The sequence below is a fragment of the Rhincodon typus genome, chromosome 9 (assembly GCF_021869965.1).
Source record: "Rhincodon typus isolate 14 chromosome 9, sRhiTyp1.1, whole genome shotgun sequence".
NCBI lineage: Eukaryota > Metazoa > Chordata > Chondrichthyes > Orectolobiformes > Rhincodontidae > Rhincodon > Rhincodon typus.
In genome coordinates this window covers 28,648,192-28,665,524 of record NC_063340.1, presented here as the reverse complement: position 1 = coordinate 28,665,524, position 17,333 = coordinate 28,648,192, and the positions used below count along the sequence as shown (strand labels likewise).

Genomic DNA, 17,333 nt, shown 5'->3' with positions numbered 1-17,333 from the left:
CAGAGATAGTAGGAACTGCAGATGCTGGAGAATCCGAGACAACAAGGTGCAGAGCTGGATGAACACAGCAGGCCAAGCAGCGTCAGAGGAGCAGAAAGGCTGACGTTTCAGGCCTAGACCCTTCATCAGACCCTTCATCCCTTTACTTGAAAAGTCAACAGGATTGCAAGTTGGACCATCCACTGGATCATATAAACTTCAACCAATGAGTATTAAAGGAGATGGCAAGAGAGATAATGGATGCATTGGTGAATGTCTTTCAAAATTGTGGAGATTCTGGACAAATTTCTGTGGTCTAGACAGTTAAAATGTAACTCCACTATTTAAGAGGAAAGGACGAAGGAGAACCACGGATTTGTCAGTTTGATGTTAATAGTAAAGAAAGTGTTAGAGTGTATTACAAGGGAGGATGAAATAACTGGACATTTAGAAAAGAATCAACCAATTGAAAATGGATTTAGGAAGGGGAAGTCTTATTGACAAACCTATTGGAGTTTTGGGGATATGCTTGTAGCACTGATAAAAGAAAATCATGGATGTGGTCTATGTGGATTTTCAAAAGGATTTTGAGGTCCACGCAGAAGGCGAGTAAATAAAACTAGACCACATGGGATTGGGGGAAATATACTTGCATGAATTGAGAATTGTTTAACAGACAGAAAGCGGAGAATGGAGTTTTGGATCATTTCAGGATCCCAGGCAGTTACTAGAGGGATACTGCAAGGGTCAGTGCCAGGTCCACAGCTTTTCACTATTTATACAGTTGATTTGGATGTGGAGGGACCTATTCTGGGCAGAGTCTTTTTGTTTCTAATTTTGAATTGTGTTGAGTGGTTTAGAACATTTTTCGCCGTAAGGCCAAGCATGTTTTCTTGAAATATCTTATCAAACTTGCCTCATTAATTACCTACTATGCCCCTGTGGCATCTCTCATGTCCAACCTCCACCTCATTTTGCCATGCACCTTTCATGAAACAACTCGCCAATCTGAAGATATACACTGAAAGATTACAATTCTTTGTGAGTGTGCCAACTTTGAAAGACTGCTGTGCAGCCAGGCAAGTATTGGCAATACGATGTTGCTCCTCATCGACAGCGTAATGACACAGTAGGTATAAGCCACACTGCCAATAGTATATAGTTTGCATGACTAACGGTCCCTCACGTATACAACCCCATTCTCTCATCTTAGTCACTTTAACCACCATGCTACATATTTTACCTGCCCTTATTTACATTCCATCTGAACAACCTCTCTAAATCATTGCTACCCCAATGCCCACTGTAGATCTGAATCTTGTAATTGACCAGTAGAGGAACATCACATATGGGCAAACAATTGGATAAATAGAAGTGTAAACTTTCATTTACAGAAAAGGGAACTCAAACAAAGCCAACAAAGGTGAACTTTGCCCCCACAATACCAACTAGATTTCTGCTTCATGACCAAAGATTATTTTATAGTTAGCGATTGTGTGCTACACCAAGCTCTCTTATCTTGAAACCAGGTGTCAATGAGATACTGTCAGGCTTGTAGAGCCAGTGATAGCTGAGCTCTGTCATGGACAATGTCAGCTTCTTCATCCCCAGTGTGACCATCTCCCTCAGAAGAAGATTAGTCCCTTTTGTTTATTTTTGATTTTTGATTTTTGGTTTTGATTTTATTATCATATGTACCGAAATACAGTGAAAAGCATTTTCTCAGTTGCTCTGCATCCAGTATATCACCTTATTGCCTGCTCCAATTTTGCAGGGCTGAACATGCCAGGATGATGCAACACACTTTATCTGGTCTAGACTTGAAGGCACCTCCCTACCTGTCCAAGGAGCAGAACTGGATTTTCAAGAGATCTGTATGATGTTTCACTAAAGTCTCTGCTGAGGCATTGATAGCATTAGACCAATACTTTGCATCAATATAGAATGATACAGCACAGGAACAGGCCCTTTGGCCCAACATGTCTGTGCCAACTGTGATGACATTCTAAACTAATCCTACCTGCCTGTACATGGTCCATATCCCTCTATTCCTTGCCTGTTCATGTGTTCATCTAAATGCCTTTTAAACTTTACTGACATCTCTGATTCTACTATCTCCCCAGCAGCATGTTCCAGGCATCTACCACCGTCTGTGCAAAAAAACTTTCCTTGCACAACTCCTTTAAATGTTTCCCCTTTCACCTTAAATCTATGCCCCTAGTATTTGATATTTCCACACTGGAAAAAACTATCCACCCTATCCATGCCTGTCATAATTTTATATACTTCTATCAGTTTGTCCTCAGCCTCCCATGCTGTAGCAAAAATAATCCAAATTTGTCCAGTCCTTTGCTAATACACTCCAATCCATGCAACATCCTGGTAAACCTCTTTTGCACCCTTTCCAAAGCCTTCATTTCCTTCCTATAGTATGGTAACCAGAACTGCACATAATACTCCAAATGTAGCCTAACTAAATTCTTTTACAGGTGCAACATGAATTGCCAACTTTTACGCTCAATTCCCCTACTGCTGAAGGCAAGCATGCCGTATGCCTTCTTTACCAGCTTATCCACTTCTGTTGCTTCTTTCAGGGAGCTATGGACTTGGACTTCAAGATTCCTCTGCATATCCCAAATGTGTCAGCTCACACTTGTCTCAATAAAACCATATGCAATTCATCTGCTCAACTTTCCAACTGATCTATATCTTGCTGTATCTTTGATAACCTTCCTCACTACCCACAATTCCACCAATTTTTGTGTCATGTGTAAACTTACTAATCAGACCACCTACATTTGCATCCAAATCATTTACAGATATTACAAATAACAGAGGCCATAGCACTGATCCTTGAAGAGTACTACTAGTCACAGACCTCCAGTCAGAAAAATACCTTTCCTTTGTCTCTGTGACCAAGCCAAACTTGTATCCAACTTGCCAATTCGTCATGAATTCCATGAAACATAATCTTCTGGATCAGCCTATCATGAGGGACCTTGTCAAATACCTTAGTGAAGTGCATGTAGACAGCATCCACCACCCTACCATCATCAATCATTTTTGTGTCTCTTCTTCAAACATCTTAATCACCTTTGTGAGACAAGACCTCCCCACATAAAGCCATGCTAACTATCTCTAATAATTCGATTCTTCTCCAAATGCGAGTAAATCCTGTCCCTAAGAACCTTCTTGAATAATTTCCCTACAATCATCAACTTCGCCTCCAATTTCCACCCTGCCCTCACTTTCACCTGGTCTATCTCTGACTCCTCCCTTCCCTCTTCGACATTTCTGTTTCCATTTCTGGGGATAGACTGGCCACTAATATCCACCACAAACCCACTGACTCCCACAGCGATCATCAGATGCCATTTCTGCAACCTCCAGCAAGATGCCACCACCAGACACAAATTCCCCTCTCCTCCCTTGTCCACCTTCCGCAGGGACCGTTCCCTCTGGGACACCCTGGTCCACACTTCCTTCACCCCCAACACCCTCCCACAGCCCAACGGTACCTTCTCCTGTAACTGGCGAAGGTGCAACACCTGCCCATTTACCTCCTCCCTCCCTAGTATCCAACGGCCCAAACATACCTTCCAGGTGAAGCAACACTCCACCTGGACTTCCCAGAATCTAGTCTACTGCATTCACTGCTCACAATGTGGTCTCCTCTACAGTGGGGAAACGAAGCGTAGACTGGGTGACCGCTTCACAGAGCATCTACGTTCTGCTTGGAAAAAAGACCCTGAACTACTTGTTGCCTGCCACTTTAATGCACCACCCTGTTCCCTGGCCAACATCTCTGTCTCTGGCTTGCTGCAGTATTGTAGCGAAGCTCAACACAAGCTGGAAGAACAACACCTCGTTTTCTGCTTGGGGACCCTGCAGCCCTCCAGTCTCAATATCAACTTCAATAATTTTAGGGCCTAAACTCTCCCATGTTCCAGCCCACGACCCCACACACTAGGCTTTGTTACCACATAGCCTGCCGTTACACACGACCTGTTATTAGTTACTAATAGTCCCCATTAACAACTATTCGCCCTCCCAGCCTGATTGTTATCAACTCTTTGTCTGCTTTTCTCTCTCTTTAGGCTCTATCCTATCGTTTACTCCCTACCCCATCCCCCTCCCTTTTTTTCTGCATATAAACTGACGTTTTCCCAGCCACCACCAGTTCTGAGGAAGGGTTACCAGACCCGAAACGTTAACTCTGTTTTTTCCTTCACAGGTGCTGCCAGACCTGCTGAGACTTTCCTGCAACTTTGTTTTTGTTCCTGATTTACAGCATCCCCAGTTTTTTCAGTTTTTATTTTCTCTACAATCAATATGCCTCCAACGGAAGATCCCATCACTGTTAGTGAAAAAAGGTTAAATCGGACACAGAGGGAGCAAAAGAGTTGTTGATGTTATAGGTTGCAGATGAGGAATCCTCTGAGGTGCTGAGGTATACTGGATGTGGATTAGAGAGCATTTGTCTGTCTTTATGTGCAGCAACTTGTTGAAGATGCAGTGCTGTCTAAGTGATCACCACATGTCACTGAAAAGGATATGCCTACAGTGGGACACCACCACCAGCCTGGACCCACATTAAAGTATCACCCCATGCAAGTGCTAGAACGTGGAATTAGATTAGTTAAGTGGTTATTTTTGATTGACCGAGATGCGATTGGCTGAAGGATCTTTTTCTATACAGTAGATCTCTGTGACTTTTTGACTCTAAATGCCAAACCTCAGGGTACATTCAACCTAGACCACCGTGGCACTTGTAGTGAAGTTATGTGGTCTTTTGTGACATTATTGCTGATAACTTCAATAGTGTTGAGATAACCAAGTTCAATTTGCAAGCATCTGTGACATGTAGCAAATCAACTTTGAGCAGCATTTGTCCACTAGGCTCCTTCACTCTGCATGCCTAGCAAGGGGACGATGAAACGATTCCAAATCCTATGCAGCTGTACTTTGTACATGTATTCACTCCTTTCATCTTGAATTTTCCACCAATCACCATCCTTATCCCCCCTTTTACAAGTGCCTCTGCTTTGTTTTATTCACTTCTGAGATGTGGGCACTATTGGCTGGGCCATTATTTAATGCCCATCCCTTGTTGCCTGTGGTTGATGAGCTGCCCTTTTGAACAGCTGCATACCATATGCTGTGGGAAGACCCACAATGCTGTTAGGGAGGGAATCGCAGAATTTTGATCCAACAACAGTGAAGCAACAGAGATAAATTTGCAAGTCAGGATGGTGAGTGGCTTGGAAGGGATCTTGCCTGTGGTGTTCCCGTATCATGTATGTGCCCTTGTCCTTCTATATAGTATTGATCATAGGCTTGTAAGGTGCTATTTAAGGAGCATCAGTGGTGGAGGGAATAGATATTTATGAATGTGGTGCTAATCAAGCTACTTGAGTGTTATCGGAGGTGCACTCATCCAGGCAATTGGGGAGTATTCCATCACACACCTGATTTGTGCCTTATTGATGGTGGGCAGGCTTTGGTGGGCCAGGAGGTGAGTTACTCACTGTAGTATTCCTAGCCCTCCATATATATGGCTAGTCCAGATCAGTTTCTAGCCAATGGTAACCCCTAATATATCGATAGTGAGGGATTCGGGGATGGCAATGCCATTGAATATCAAGGGGTAGTGGGATTGTCTTTATTTGGAGATGGTTATTGCATGGCATTTGCATGATGCGAATGTTACTTGCCGCTTTTCAGCCCAAGATTGGATATTATCCAGGTGCTGTGTGATTAGCACTTCTGCCTCATAGCACCAAGGACTCGGGTTGAATTTCACCCTTGGGCAACTGTCTGTGTGAAGTTTGCACATTTTCCCTGTGTCTGCATAGGTTTCCCACCCACAGTCCAAAGGTGTGCAGGTTAGGTGGATTGGCCATGTTAAATTTCCCATAGTGTCCATGGATGTGCAGGCTAAATGGATTAGCCATAGGAAATGCGGGGTCACAAGGATAGGGTAGGGGGAAGGTGTGAATGGAGGGTCAATGTGGACTCGATGGGCTAAATGGCCTGTTTTCACACTGTAGGGATTCCATGACTCAATGACTTAAATATCTGGGCACGGACTACTTCAGTAACTGAGGCACTGCGAATGGTGCTGAAAATTTTTCAATCAACAGTGAACCTCCCCACCTCAGACCTTATTATGGAGGGAAGGTCATTGATGAACCAGCTGAAGATAGTTGGGCCTCAGGCATTACCCTAAAGAATTGCTGTAGAGTTGTTCTGAAGCTGAGATGACTGACGGCCAACATCCACTATCATCTTCTTATGTGCCAGATATGATTTCTCTATCACTTCTATTATTGATCTCCCATCTTCCCTTACAGCTCCCCCTTTTAACCCTTCTGAAAGTTTGATGGTCAGACACCCATGACTGTCCAAACTTCTGAATGACCTCAATGAACACACCCTTGACATGGTTGACAACATCCTTGATTTCTGTGTTTAGAACTCCCCTACTGAAAATATTTGATTCCCCAGACTGCTTCTGCTGACACTGCAGGACTGACTGCTGAACATTCCCTGAAATGTACTAGACAGAATCCGCTGACCATGAGCATTTCAAGTGGCTATTGACTTTGCTGGAGCCCCTGGACAGTGCATGGACTGCAGCCGTGACTGACGGTACCAGGAGTCCCTGACTGACAGCACACCACTCCTTTACTGTACTGAGGACTAGCCTCCAACATGGTCATTTGGGTGAATGAATGTGCGTTGTGATTGCCTTGCAGGCAATTGACAGATGCATTAGTTGTTAGATTGGCATCTCATTGTGCCGTTCACCAAAATGTTTCCTATTCCCCCTCAGGATAGTACCATACTGACAAGCATGACAAGCAGTCTATCTATGTGCCTGCGCTAAAGAGCACTTCAAAATGGTAGTAGCGAAAATCTTTGACCCGGGCAGAAATGCTAACACACTAATAGGCATGTAACGATATAGTAAGGCAAGACATGAATGCAGTAAGCATGTCCTGAAATGTTGTCACAATGTCCACATGGAGATCATTTGAAACAAGCAGTGAGTTGAATCCTGCAGGTACCCCCTCTAGTTTCTTTGATTTTCATGTCATCTAGCTTGATCAGTGAGTTTGGTGGGAGGGCATATTAATGGAGTGCATTGTGGCATTAACAGGGTGTTTAGCAAACATTAGTCTCCATCAACTGTCATCTCATCCCTGCCCAGTGAGAATCTCACCATGCTGTTTCTAAAAAACATAAAACATGGTGCAAGATGAGCTTGGGTTGATATGGGACTTACTGGACTTCTTGTCTAATACTGGTTCACATTTTGGCAATGCCCATATCGCTTAGACCCCAATAAGATTCTGCCCAATATTTCCAAATTTGCTGAAGGCGCCAAACTGGGTGAGAATGTAAGAATCAATAGGTGTGAAGCTGGAAAAGCACATCAGGTCAGACAGCATCTGAGGAGCAGGAACGTCAATGTTTTGGGCCAAAACCCTTTGTCAGGGCTAGGGAGGGAGAGGGGAGCCGAGAAATAAATAGAAGGAGGGGGGTGGGGCTGGGGGAAGAGTAGGTGGGATGGTGATGGGTAGGTACAGGTAGGGGTTATTATGATTGGTCAGTGGGAAGGTGGAACGAATTGGTGAGTAGGAAGATCAACAGGTTAAGTCAGGTCAGGAAGGCAAGGAGGAGGAGCAGGGCTGGTGGTGGAGGGATTTTGAGGCTAGTGAAGTTAATATTAAGGCCATTGGGTTGTAAGTTCTCAAGGCGAATTATCAGGTGTTGTTCTCCAGTTTACGTTTGTCCTCCCTTTAACAGTGGAGGAGGCCAAGGATGGACATGTTGCCAGGGGAGTAGGAGGGGGAACTAAAATGGATGGCAACCGGAAGGTTGGGTTGGTTGATGCACGCAGAGCATAGATACTCTGTGAACCAGCCCCCAAGTCTGCATTTGGTTCCCCCGATATAGAGGAGATCATATTGGGAGCAACAGACACAGTAGATGAGGTTAGATGAAGTGCAGGTGGATCTCTGCTGGATCTGGAACGATTGTTTGGGGCCTTGGACGGAAGTGAGAGGGGAGGTGTAGTGGTAGGTGTTGCACCTTTTGTGGTTGCAGGAAAAAGATACCGGGTATGGTGGAGAAGTTAGTGCGGAATGTAGAGCTGAAGAGGGAGTCGTAGAATGAATGGTCCCTGCAGAAAGTGGACAGAGGTGGGGAGGAAATGCACCAACTAACCTGACCTTCTGGTTGTCATCCATTTTAATTCCCCCTCTCACTCCCCTGGCAACATGTTCGTCCTTGGCCTCCAGCACTGTCAGAGTGAGGCTAAGCGTAAACTAGAGGAGCAACACCTGATATTTCACCTTGGGAGCTTACAGCCTAATGATCTTAATATTGACTTCACCAGCTTCAAAATCCCTCCAACCCCAGCCTTATCCCATAGCCAGCCCTGCCCTCCTCCTCTCCTCCCTCACCTGACCTAACTTGTCCATCTACCTACTCACCTATCCACTCCATCCTTCCCACTGACCAATAACAATAACCCCCTACCTATGTCTACCTATCACAATCCCACCTACCTTTGCCCCGGCCCCACCCCCCTCCTTCTATTTACTTCTGGACTCTCCTCTCCTTCCCCTGCCCTCACGAAGGGTTTCAGCCTGAAACATTGACTTTCCTGCACCACGGATGCTGTCTGACCTATGTGCTTTTCCAGCCTCACACAGATGCTGAAGACTCTTGGTTCAGCATCTACAGTTCTTATTGCCTTCAAGTGGGTGAGAATCTAAGTTGTGAGGAGGACACAAGGAAGCTTCAGGCTAAGTGAATAGGCTAGAAAATGGAATATTATGTGAATAAGAGTGAAGTTATTCATTTTGGTTAAAAAAAAATCCAGAAAAGAAGAATATATCTTAAATGGTGAAAGGTTTATTGGTGCAATTGTCCAAAGGGACCTTAGTGTCCTTATCATAAGTCACTTACAGTTAGCACTCAGATGCAGCAAGTAATTAAGAAGGCAAATGTTGGCCTTCAACACAAGAGAATGTGAGTTCAGAAGTAAAGATTTTTGCTGCACTTGTGCAGAGCCATGGTGAGACTGCATCTGGAGTATTGTGTACAGTTTTTGGTTACCTTTTCTAAGGAGAGATAAATTTATCACAGAGGGAGTGCAATACATTTTCACCAGATTGATCCCTGGGATGGTGGGATTTAGAATTTGAGGTGACTGTCTGTGCTTGTTCGAGTTTTGAAGGATGAAGAGTGGCCTTATTTAAACTTACAAAATTTTTACTGGGTGTGACAGGTTGGCTGTAGATAAGATATTTCACCTGGCTACGGTGAGTCTAAAACCAGGGGTCGTATTTTCAGAATTAAGACAGAGATCAGGAGAAATTTCTTCACTCGGAGGATGTTGAATCTTTGGAATTCTCTATGCCAGAGAGCTGTGGAAGCTCTATATTTGGAGATATTCAAGACAGACATGGATGTATTTCAGAGATATCAAGGGATAAGGAGATACTGCGGGAAATTGTCATGAAGGTAGACGATCAGCTGTGATCAAATTGAATGGCAGAGCAAGGTCAGCGGGCTGAATGATCTATTCCTGTTCTTCTATTCCTAAAATGATATCAATGCTGATAAATCCTGTCACTGATAAGGCAAGTGAAACCAAAAGGCAAAATCTTAAACAATGAATCTTGACCAATTCTCATCTTTAAAATGGGAATCCAGCCACACTTAGATAGCAGATCTCCTGTTGCAATGTTCACATTGAGCCAGAGGGCATACTTATGCATAATGTCTAATTTGACATTAGTGTGACAGGATACTTAGAAGAATGACGCATTATATGTACTCCTTTTGATAGATTGGCCTGAATCTTCAACTTCAACTGGGTAATGGGAGCCAGGGAAATTTGGCTGTGCAAAATTATCTTGGAAAAAAGTCCCTGCAAGGATAGGATTCCCATTATGGGGATGTTTGCTGACTCCAATTAGTCCACCGATCCCGGAAAAAGTTCAGAGACTGCCACAGGATCTGCCAGAATAGAGGCAAGAAAAGAAAGCTGTGGAACTTCATTCCATTTAGAGTAAAAAACAGAAAGACCAACAAGATCTCACCACTCACACTTTCCCCATGCCCCATCTATGCCATGGTTCCTTCAACCTCTATGGCCCTTCATTATCTTATAATGGGCTATGCCTCGTCAAACAGCCCCATGGCCATTCAATTCACCACTTCAAAGTATGCCCTCAAATAACCTGATTGGTCTATCTTGCAGCCTCAAGACAGGCTATTCCTATGGTGATAGGTTGCTATGTATATAAAGTTTAAAGAAAATCATAAATAATTTTCCATGATGTTTTAAAAAAGCACTTTTTTTCAGTACAAGGCAATAAAAGTATCAATCAGACAGTAGAGATCAAATAGCCGAAGCTGTCAATCAAACAGGACTTGGTTGTTTCAATAAATAATGGATGTCTGTATCCTCAAGGAAGCATACATAGTAAGAAAAAAAAGTGCCATTGCCTTTTATATAGTTTGTTACAAATGCAATATTTGGAAGAATACTGTTTGTTCTTTATCTGTTTCTCTGTGAAGGATGTCCAGACTGTAGATTGAAGGAGAACACACGTTTCTCAAGAACAGGGGTACCCATCTTCCAGTGTAAAGGCTGTTGTTTCTCCCGTGCTTATCCAACGCCAATGCGGTCCAAGAAAACAATGCTGGTTCCAAAGAATATCACTTCAGAAGCAACATGCTGTGTAGCTAAATTATTTTCCAGGGTAAGACATTTGCATAAGGTAGAAAATCTTATTACAAGAACTGAATTTTTTGATGAAACAGAAAATGTATTCCAATCTTCCACCTAATCAAGTGATACACTAAAGAAATTGCATGTGAGGGAGTTTTGCCAAACTCTGCTCCTGGTATGGATCCTTAGCAACTGGAAGTATGAAACAGAGATAGATATAATAGAGATAATGTCGTGTATCCTAATTGCACTAATGCAGATTTAAATGCTACTACTAAACACCTTCTGGCTATGCTACAAGCTGTAGGAAAGCATTGAAAGTTCCTGAAGAATACCTTTTAAGTTAAATGAACATGACAATAAAATGTAGCACATACAAGATATGGGCAGTCTCAAAATTGGTTGAAGAACTCCTCCCTTGAACTTTTAGATGTTGAATTCTAATACCTTTCAATAAGTAGGAGGCGATGGCCTAGTGGTATTATCACTGGACTGTTAATCCAGAGACCCACATAATGTTATGGGGACCCAGGTTCGAATCATAGAACAACACAGCACAGTACAGGCCCTTCGGCCCACGATGTTGTGTTGACCTATTATCCTACTCTCAAATCAAACTACCCTACATTTTACTTTCGTCTATGTGCCTATCCAAGAGTCGCTTAAATGTCTCTAATGTATCTGACTCCACTACCACCGCTGGCAGCACATTCCACGCACCCACCACTCTCTGTGTAAAGAACCTACCTCTGACATCTCCCCTGTACCTTCCTCCAATCACCTTAAGATTATGACCCCTCGTAATAGTCATTTCTGCCCTGGGAAAAAGTCTCTGGCAATCCACTCTATCTATGCCTCTCATCATCTTGTACACCTCTATCAAGTCATCTCTCACCCTTCTTCGCTCCAATGAAAATAGCCCTAGCTCCCTCAACCTTTCCTCATAAGACCCTGCCCTCCAGTCCAGGCAGCATCCTGGTAAATCTCCTCTGCACCCTCTCTCAAGCTTCCATACCCTTCATATAATGAGGCGGACAGAACTAAATACAATATTCCAAGTGTGGTCTAGCCAGGGTTTTATGGAGCTGCAGCATAACCTCGCTCCTGCCATGACAGGTGATGGAATTTCAATTCAATAAATATCTAGAATTAAGAGTCTAATGATGACCATGAATCCGTTGTTGATTGTTGGGGGAAAAACTGATCTGGTTCACTAATGTCCTTTAGGGAAGGAAACTGCCATCCTTACCTGGTTGGGCCTGCATGTGACTCCAGACCCACAGCAATGTGGTTGACTTTTAACTGCCCTCTGACCAATTAGGGATGGGCAATAAATGATGACTAGCCAGTGACCCCTCATCCCATGAATGAATGAAAAAAACAAAAGTGTGAAAAGAATGCAGTCATTACTATGGTGTGTGTTTGCTGTTAATACAGCTACTGTTATGACTGCCCATTGTGTCCTATCCATTTTAATCTTTATTGCCAAAGAAATATAATCTCATACTTGCACAGGCTTTTTCACACTTACCACAACCCCTCCTCCCTTGACTCTGAGATAAAAAGATAGTCTGCAACTGCCTTGTGTCTCTGTCTCTCTTTCTCTCTGTAAATATTTTCTCTTGCCGTGTCCTAGTGGAAAAGGTAAATAAGGAGGTGGCAAAGGGTTTAACCTGGTAAAGGGGAGAGGGATCGAGATGAAATGTAAACTGTAATGCAAACCCAAATGTAAATGAAATGAGAGAAGAGCATTGGAAGGAATTAGGTAAGGGAGGACATTGAGTTTTTTTTCTTTTTTCTGTGGATGTCGCATATAAGGCCATTTGTTGTCCATGCCTGATTGTTCTTGAAAGAGTGGCTTGCTCAGTTTCAGAAGGCAGTTAAGAGTCAAACACATTGCTATGGATCTAGAGTTACATGCTGGCTAGACCAGGTAAGGACAGCAGATTTCCTTCCCTAAAGATATTTTGGTATAGTGACACAAAAATCATAGAATCCCTACAATGTGGAAGCAAGCCATTTGCCCCATCGAGTCCATACCAACTCTCCGAAGAGAATCCCACCTAAATCACTCCTTTCCTGTAAACCCTGCATTTCCCATGGTTAACCCACCCAACCTTAACACCATGGGCAATTTAGCATGGCCAATCGAGCTAACCCGCACATCTTTGGACTGTCAGAGGAAATTGGATCACCCAGAGGAAACCTATGCAGACATGGGGAGAATGTGCAAACTCCACACAGATAGTCACCCGAGAATAGAATCGAACCCAGGTCGCTGGTGCTATGAGGCAGCAGTGCTAACCACTGAGCCACCATGCCACCCTAAGTCCTGCCTTGGTTTGCCTTTCTGAAATGCAGCACCTCACATTTATCTAAATTAAACTCCATCTGCCACTCCTTGGCCTATTGGCCCATTTGATCAAGGTCCTGTTGTACTCTGAGATAATCTTCTTTACTGTCCACTACACCTCCAATTTTGGTGTCATCTGAAAACTTACTAACCATACTTCTTATGTTCACTTCCATAGCATTTGTATAAATGACAAAAAGCAGTGAACCCAGCACCGATTCTTCTGGCACACCACTAGTCACAGGCCTCCAGTCTAAAAAGCAACACTCTACCACCACCCTCTGTCTTCTACCTTCAAGCCAATTCTGTTGCCAAATGGCTAGTTCTCCTTGTATTCCATGTGATCTAACTTTGCTAACCAGTCTAATACGAGGAACCTTGTTGAACGCCTTACTGAAATCCATATGGGTCACATCCACTACTCTGCCTTCATCAATCCTCTTGCGTTACTTTTTCAAAAAACTCAATCACATTAGCGAGACACGATTTGTCACACACAAAGCCATGTTCACTATCCATAATCAGTCCTTGCCTTTCTAAATACATGTAAATTCTGTCCCTCAGGATCCCCTCCAAGAACTTGCCCACCACTGATGTCAGGCTCACCAGTCTACAGTTCCCTGGCTTTTCCTTACCACCTTTCTTAAATAGTGGCACCATGTTAGCTAATCTCCAGCCTTCCAGCACCTTACCTGTGGCTATCGATGATGCAATATCTCAGCAAGGGGCCCAGCAATCACTTCCCTGGCTTCCCACAAAGTTCTAGGATACACCTGATTAGGTCCCAGGGATTTATGCACATTTATGCTTTTTAAGACATCCAGTGCCTCCTTTTGTAGTGTGAATATTTTTCAGGATGTCGCTATTTATTTCCCCAAGTTCTCTAGCTTCCATATCCTTCTGATGCAAAATACTTGTTTAGTATCTACCCTATCTCCTGCAGTTCCACACGTAGGCAGCCTTACTGATCTTTAAGGTGCCTTATTCTCTCCCTAGCTACTCTTTTGTCCTTAAATGTATTTGTAGAATCCCTTTGGATTCTCTTTAACACCATTTGCCAAAGCTTTCTCATGTCCCCTTTTTGTCCTCCTGGTTTCCCTCTTAAGTATACTTCAGCTGCCTTTGTACTCTTCTAAGGATTTACTCAATCCCTACTGTCTATACCTGACATATGCTCTCTTCTTTTTCTTGACCAGAACCTTAATTTCTCTAGGCATCCAGCATTCCCTACAACTACCAGCCTTGCCCTTCACCCTAAAAGGAACATATTGTCTCTGGATTCTTGTTATCTCATTGCTGAAGGCCCATTTTCCAGCCATCCTTTTACCTGTGAATATCTGCCCCCAATCAACTTTTCAAAGTTCTTGCCTAATACCGTCCAAATTGGCCTTCCTCCAGTTTAGAACTTTAACTTTTAGATACTTTTCCATCACTATTTTAAAACTAATAGAATTATCGTCACTGGTCCCAAAGTGCTCCCCCACTGACACCTCAGTCACCTGCCCTGCCTTACTTCCCAAGAGTAGGTCAAGTTTTGCTCCATCTCTAGTAGATACATCCACATGCTGAATCAGAAAATTTTCTTGTACACACTTCACAAATTCCTCTCCATCCAAGCCCTTAACACTATGGCAGTCCCAGTCTATGCTTAGAAAGTTAAAATCCCCTACCATTACCACCCTATTATACTTACAGATTACTAAGATCTCCTTACAAATTTGATATTGAATTTCCTGCTGACTATTGGGAGGAACTATAGTACAATCCCAATAAGATGATCATCATTGTCATATTTCTCAGTTCGAAAAAACCTTCCTTGACATACTGCCAGGAACATCGTCCGTAAGTACAGCTGTAGTGTTATCCTTAATCAAAAATGCCACTTCACATCCTCTCTTGTCCCCCCCACCCCCCTTTCTATCCTTCCTGTAGCATCTATACCCTGTAACATTAAGCTGCCAGTCCTGTCCATCCCTGAGCCACATCTCAGTAATCGCTATGATATCCCAGCCCCAAGTTCCCAACCATGCCCTGAGTCCATCTGCCTTACCTGTTAGACCAATTGCATTGAAATAAATGCAGTTTAATTAATCAGTCCTATCTCATTCTCTGCTTTGTTCCCTTCTGCCCTGACTGTTTGATTTGCTCCTTTTTCCTAACTGCACCTGTCGCAGACTGATTCCCTTTCTCACTATCTCCATGGGTCCCACCCACTCTCCACCTTCTAGTTTAAATCCTCTCGAGCAGCTCTAGCAAATCTCCCCACCAGTGTATTTGTCCCCTTGCAATTCAGGTGCAATGCAACGTTCTTATACAAGTCACATCTACCCCAGAAGAGATTCCAATGATCCAAAAATGTGAATCCTTCTCCCCTGCACCAGCTCCTTAGCCACACATTCTTGTGGCACTGGGAGTAATCCAGATATCACTAACCTCGAGGACCTACTTTTCAAATTTCTTCCTAACTTCCTATATTCCCTCTTCGGAATCTTATCCTTTCCTCTTCCTATGTCGTTCGTTCCCATGTATACAACGACTTCCTATTGGTTCCTCTCCCCTTTGAGAATATTCTGCGCCCTCTCCGAGATATCCTTGATCCTGGTACCAGGGAGGCAACACACCATTCTGATATTTAGTTGTTGGCTGCAGAAACATCTGTCTGTGCCTCTGACTAGAGAGTCCCCTGTCACAATTGATCGCTTGGAACCTGAAATACCCTCATTACATGAGAGCCAGTCTCGGTACTGGAAACCTGGCTGTCACTGCTCCCGAGAGTCCATCACCCACTACATTTTCCAAAACAGCATAATTGTTTGAGATGCAGATAGCCACAAGAATCTCCTGCACTACCTGCCTACTTCTCCTACATTTCTTGGAGGTAATCCATTCACTTGACTGTATCTGTGGTTTTTCTACCTTCCTGCAACTCCCATACATCACAGCCCCTAGCTCCTGTAAATTGCTTATTGCCTGTAACTGCTGCTCCAACCAATCCATGCGATCTGGTATGATTTGCACCAAACACACTTCCTGCAGCCAAACGCATCAGTAACATGGGAATTCTCCCTAATCTCCCAGATTTGACAGGAAGAGCACATCACTCTACTAAAAGCCATCTTTGCACTTTAACAATCTACAGAGCCAGAAACTAGCCCAGTCTTATTGCTCTAAAAACTCCAGGCAAACTTAGTACCTATGTTTTGTATTTTTAAAGTTTAATCAAGAGACAGATCTCAGTAAAACATGCAATAAAAAAAACACTGTACTCACTGTTGTAGATTTCCAAATAAAAACAGTGAGGTTACACTTTAAAATTAGCCACCTAGCTGTTCCCCTCCTGTGAGCTCCCCCACAGAGGTTTCACAAGGTCAGCTGTGAATTTCACTGTTTGTTTATTTTTCTTAGAATGGACTCCAATGTCCAGAGATACTTGAAACTAGATAGCAGAGGTATTCAGCTGTGCAGGTTCACTGCCTGATCACACAGCTGTGCAGGTTTACTTCTCCATTTGTTTCACCTCCCACAAGGTCCCTGCCCTGTCTCTTTTCCTCCTTTTTAAAAATGCTATTGTTTTAATCTCTTTTCTTTCTAAAGTTTCAAAACAATGCAATAGCTTATAAGACAGTAATTATTGCTTCTAGAATTCAAGGAAATCAGCTCCAATACCGAAAATGCCTCAAAAAAGGAGCAGCTCCTACAGCCACAACTTTTTTCTGTCCTCATCTTGGATTACCCAGAGTCCGTAAACTGTAATTATTCAGAGAAGGAAAAGGTGGGAAGTGATGTCTGTCAAGTATCAGTACTGGGGCCACTGATATTTACAGATTACATTAACATTTTCAATTTTGAAATCTAATGCACAATTTGTAAATTTTCAGACAAAGCCAAATTATGCATGTGGGGAGCAAGAACTTACAGGAATATCTTAAGAAACTTACAGAATGAGCAAATAATTGACAAATATATGAAAGTATTTTTTGGTAGAAAGAATAGGGAGATCACATTGTTATTTGAAGGCACAGGTCTGGGTGTGGTGGAGGAACAAAAGGATAGCAAAGACCATCAATTGTGAAAACCAGGCCTTATGCTAAACTTCAATCAAACTTTGGTTTGGATCTCACTTGTGCAGTTTTAGTCATCATATTATAAAAACGTTATTGAGGTAGTGGATAGAGATAAAACAGGGCGGAGCTGGAGGAATACAGCAGGCCAGGCAGCATCAGAGGAGCAAGAAAGTTGACGTTTCGG

At 43.1% G+C, this 17,333-nt stretch overlaps 1 protein-coding gene across 2 annotated transcripts in view; it reads left to right on the top strand.

Annotated features, from left to right (window-relative positions):
• The window catches only part of LOC109937067 (glycoprotein hormones alpha chain), a 60,490-nt gene that overhangs the window by 39,071 nt on the left and 4,086 nt on the right, over positions 1–17,333 (top strand). For both annotated transcript variants that reach the window (XM_048601448.1, XM_048601447.1), the window contains exon 3: positions 10,579–10,763. In XM_048601448.1, the coding sequence (XP_048457405.1) occupies positions 10,579–10,763 (185 nt within the window). The remainder of the gene's footprint in view (positions 1–10,578; positions 10,764–17,333) is intronic.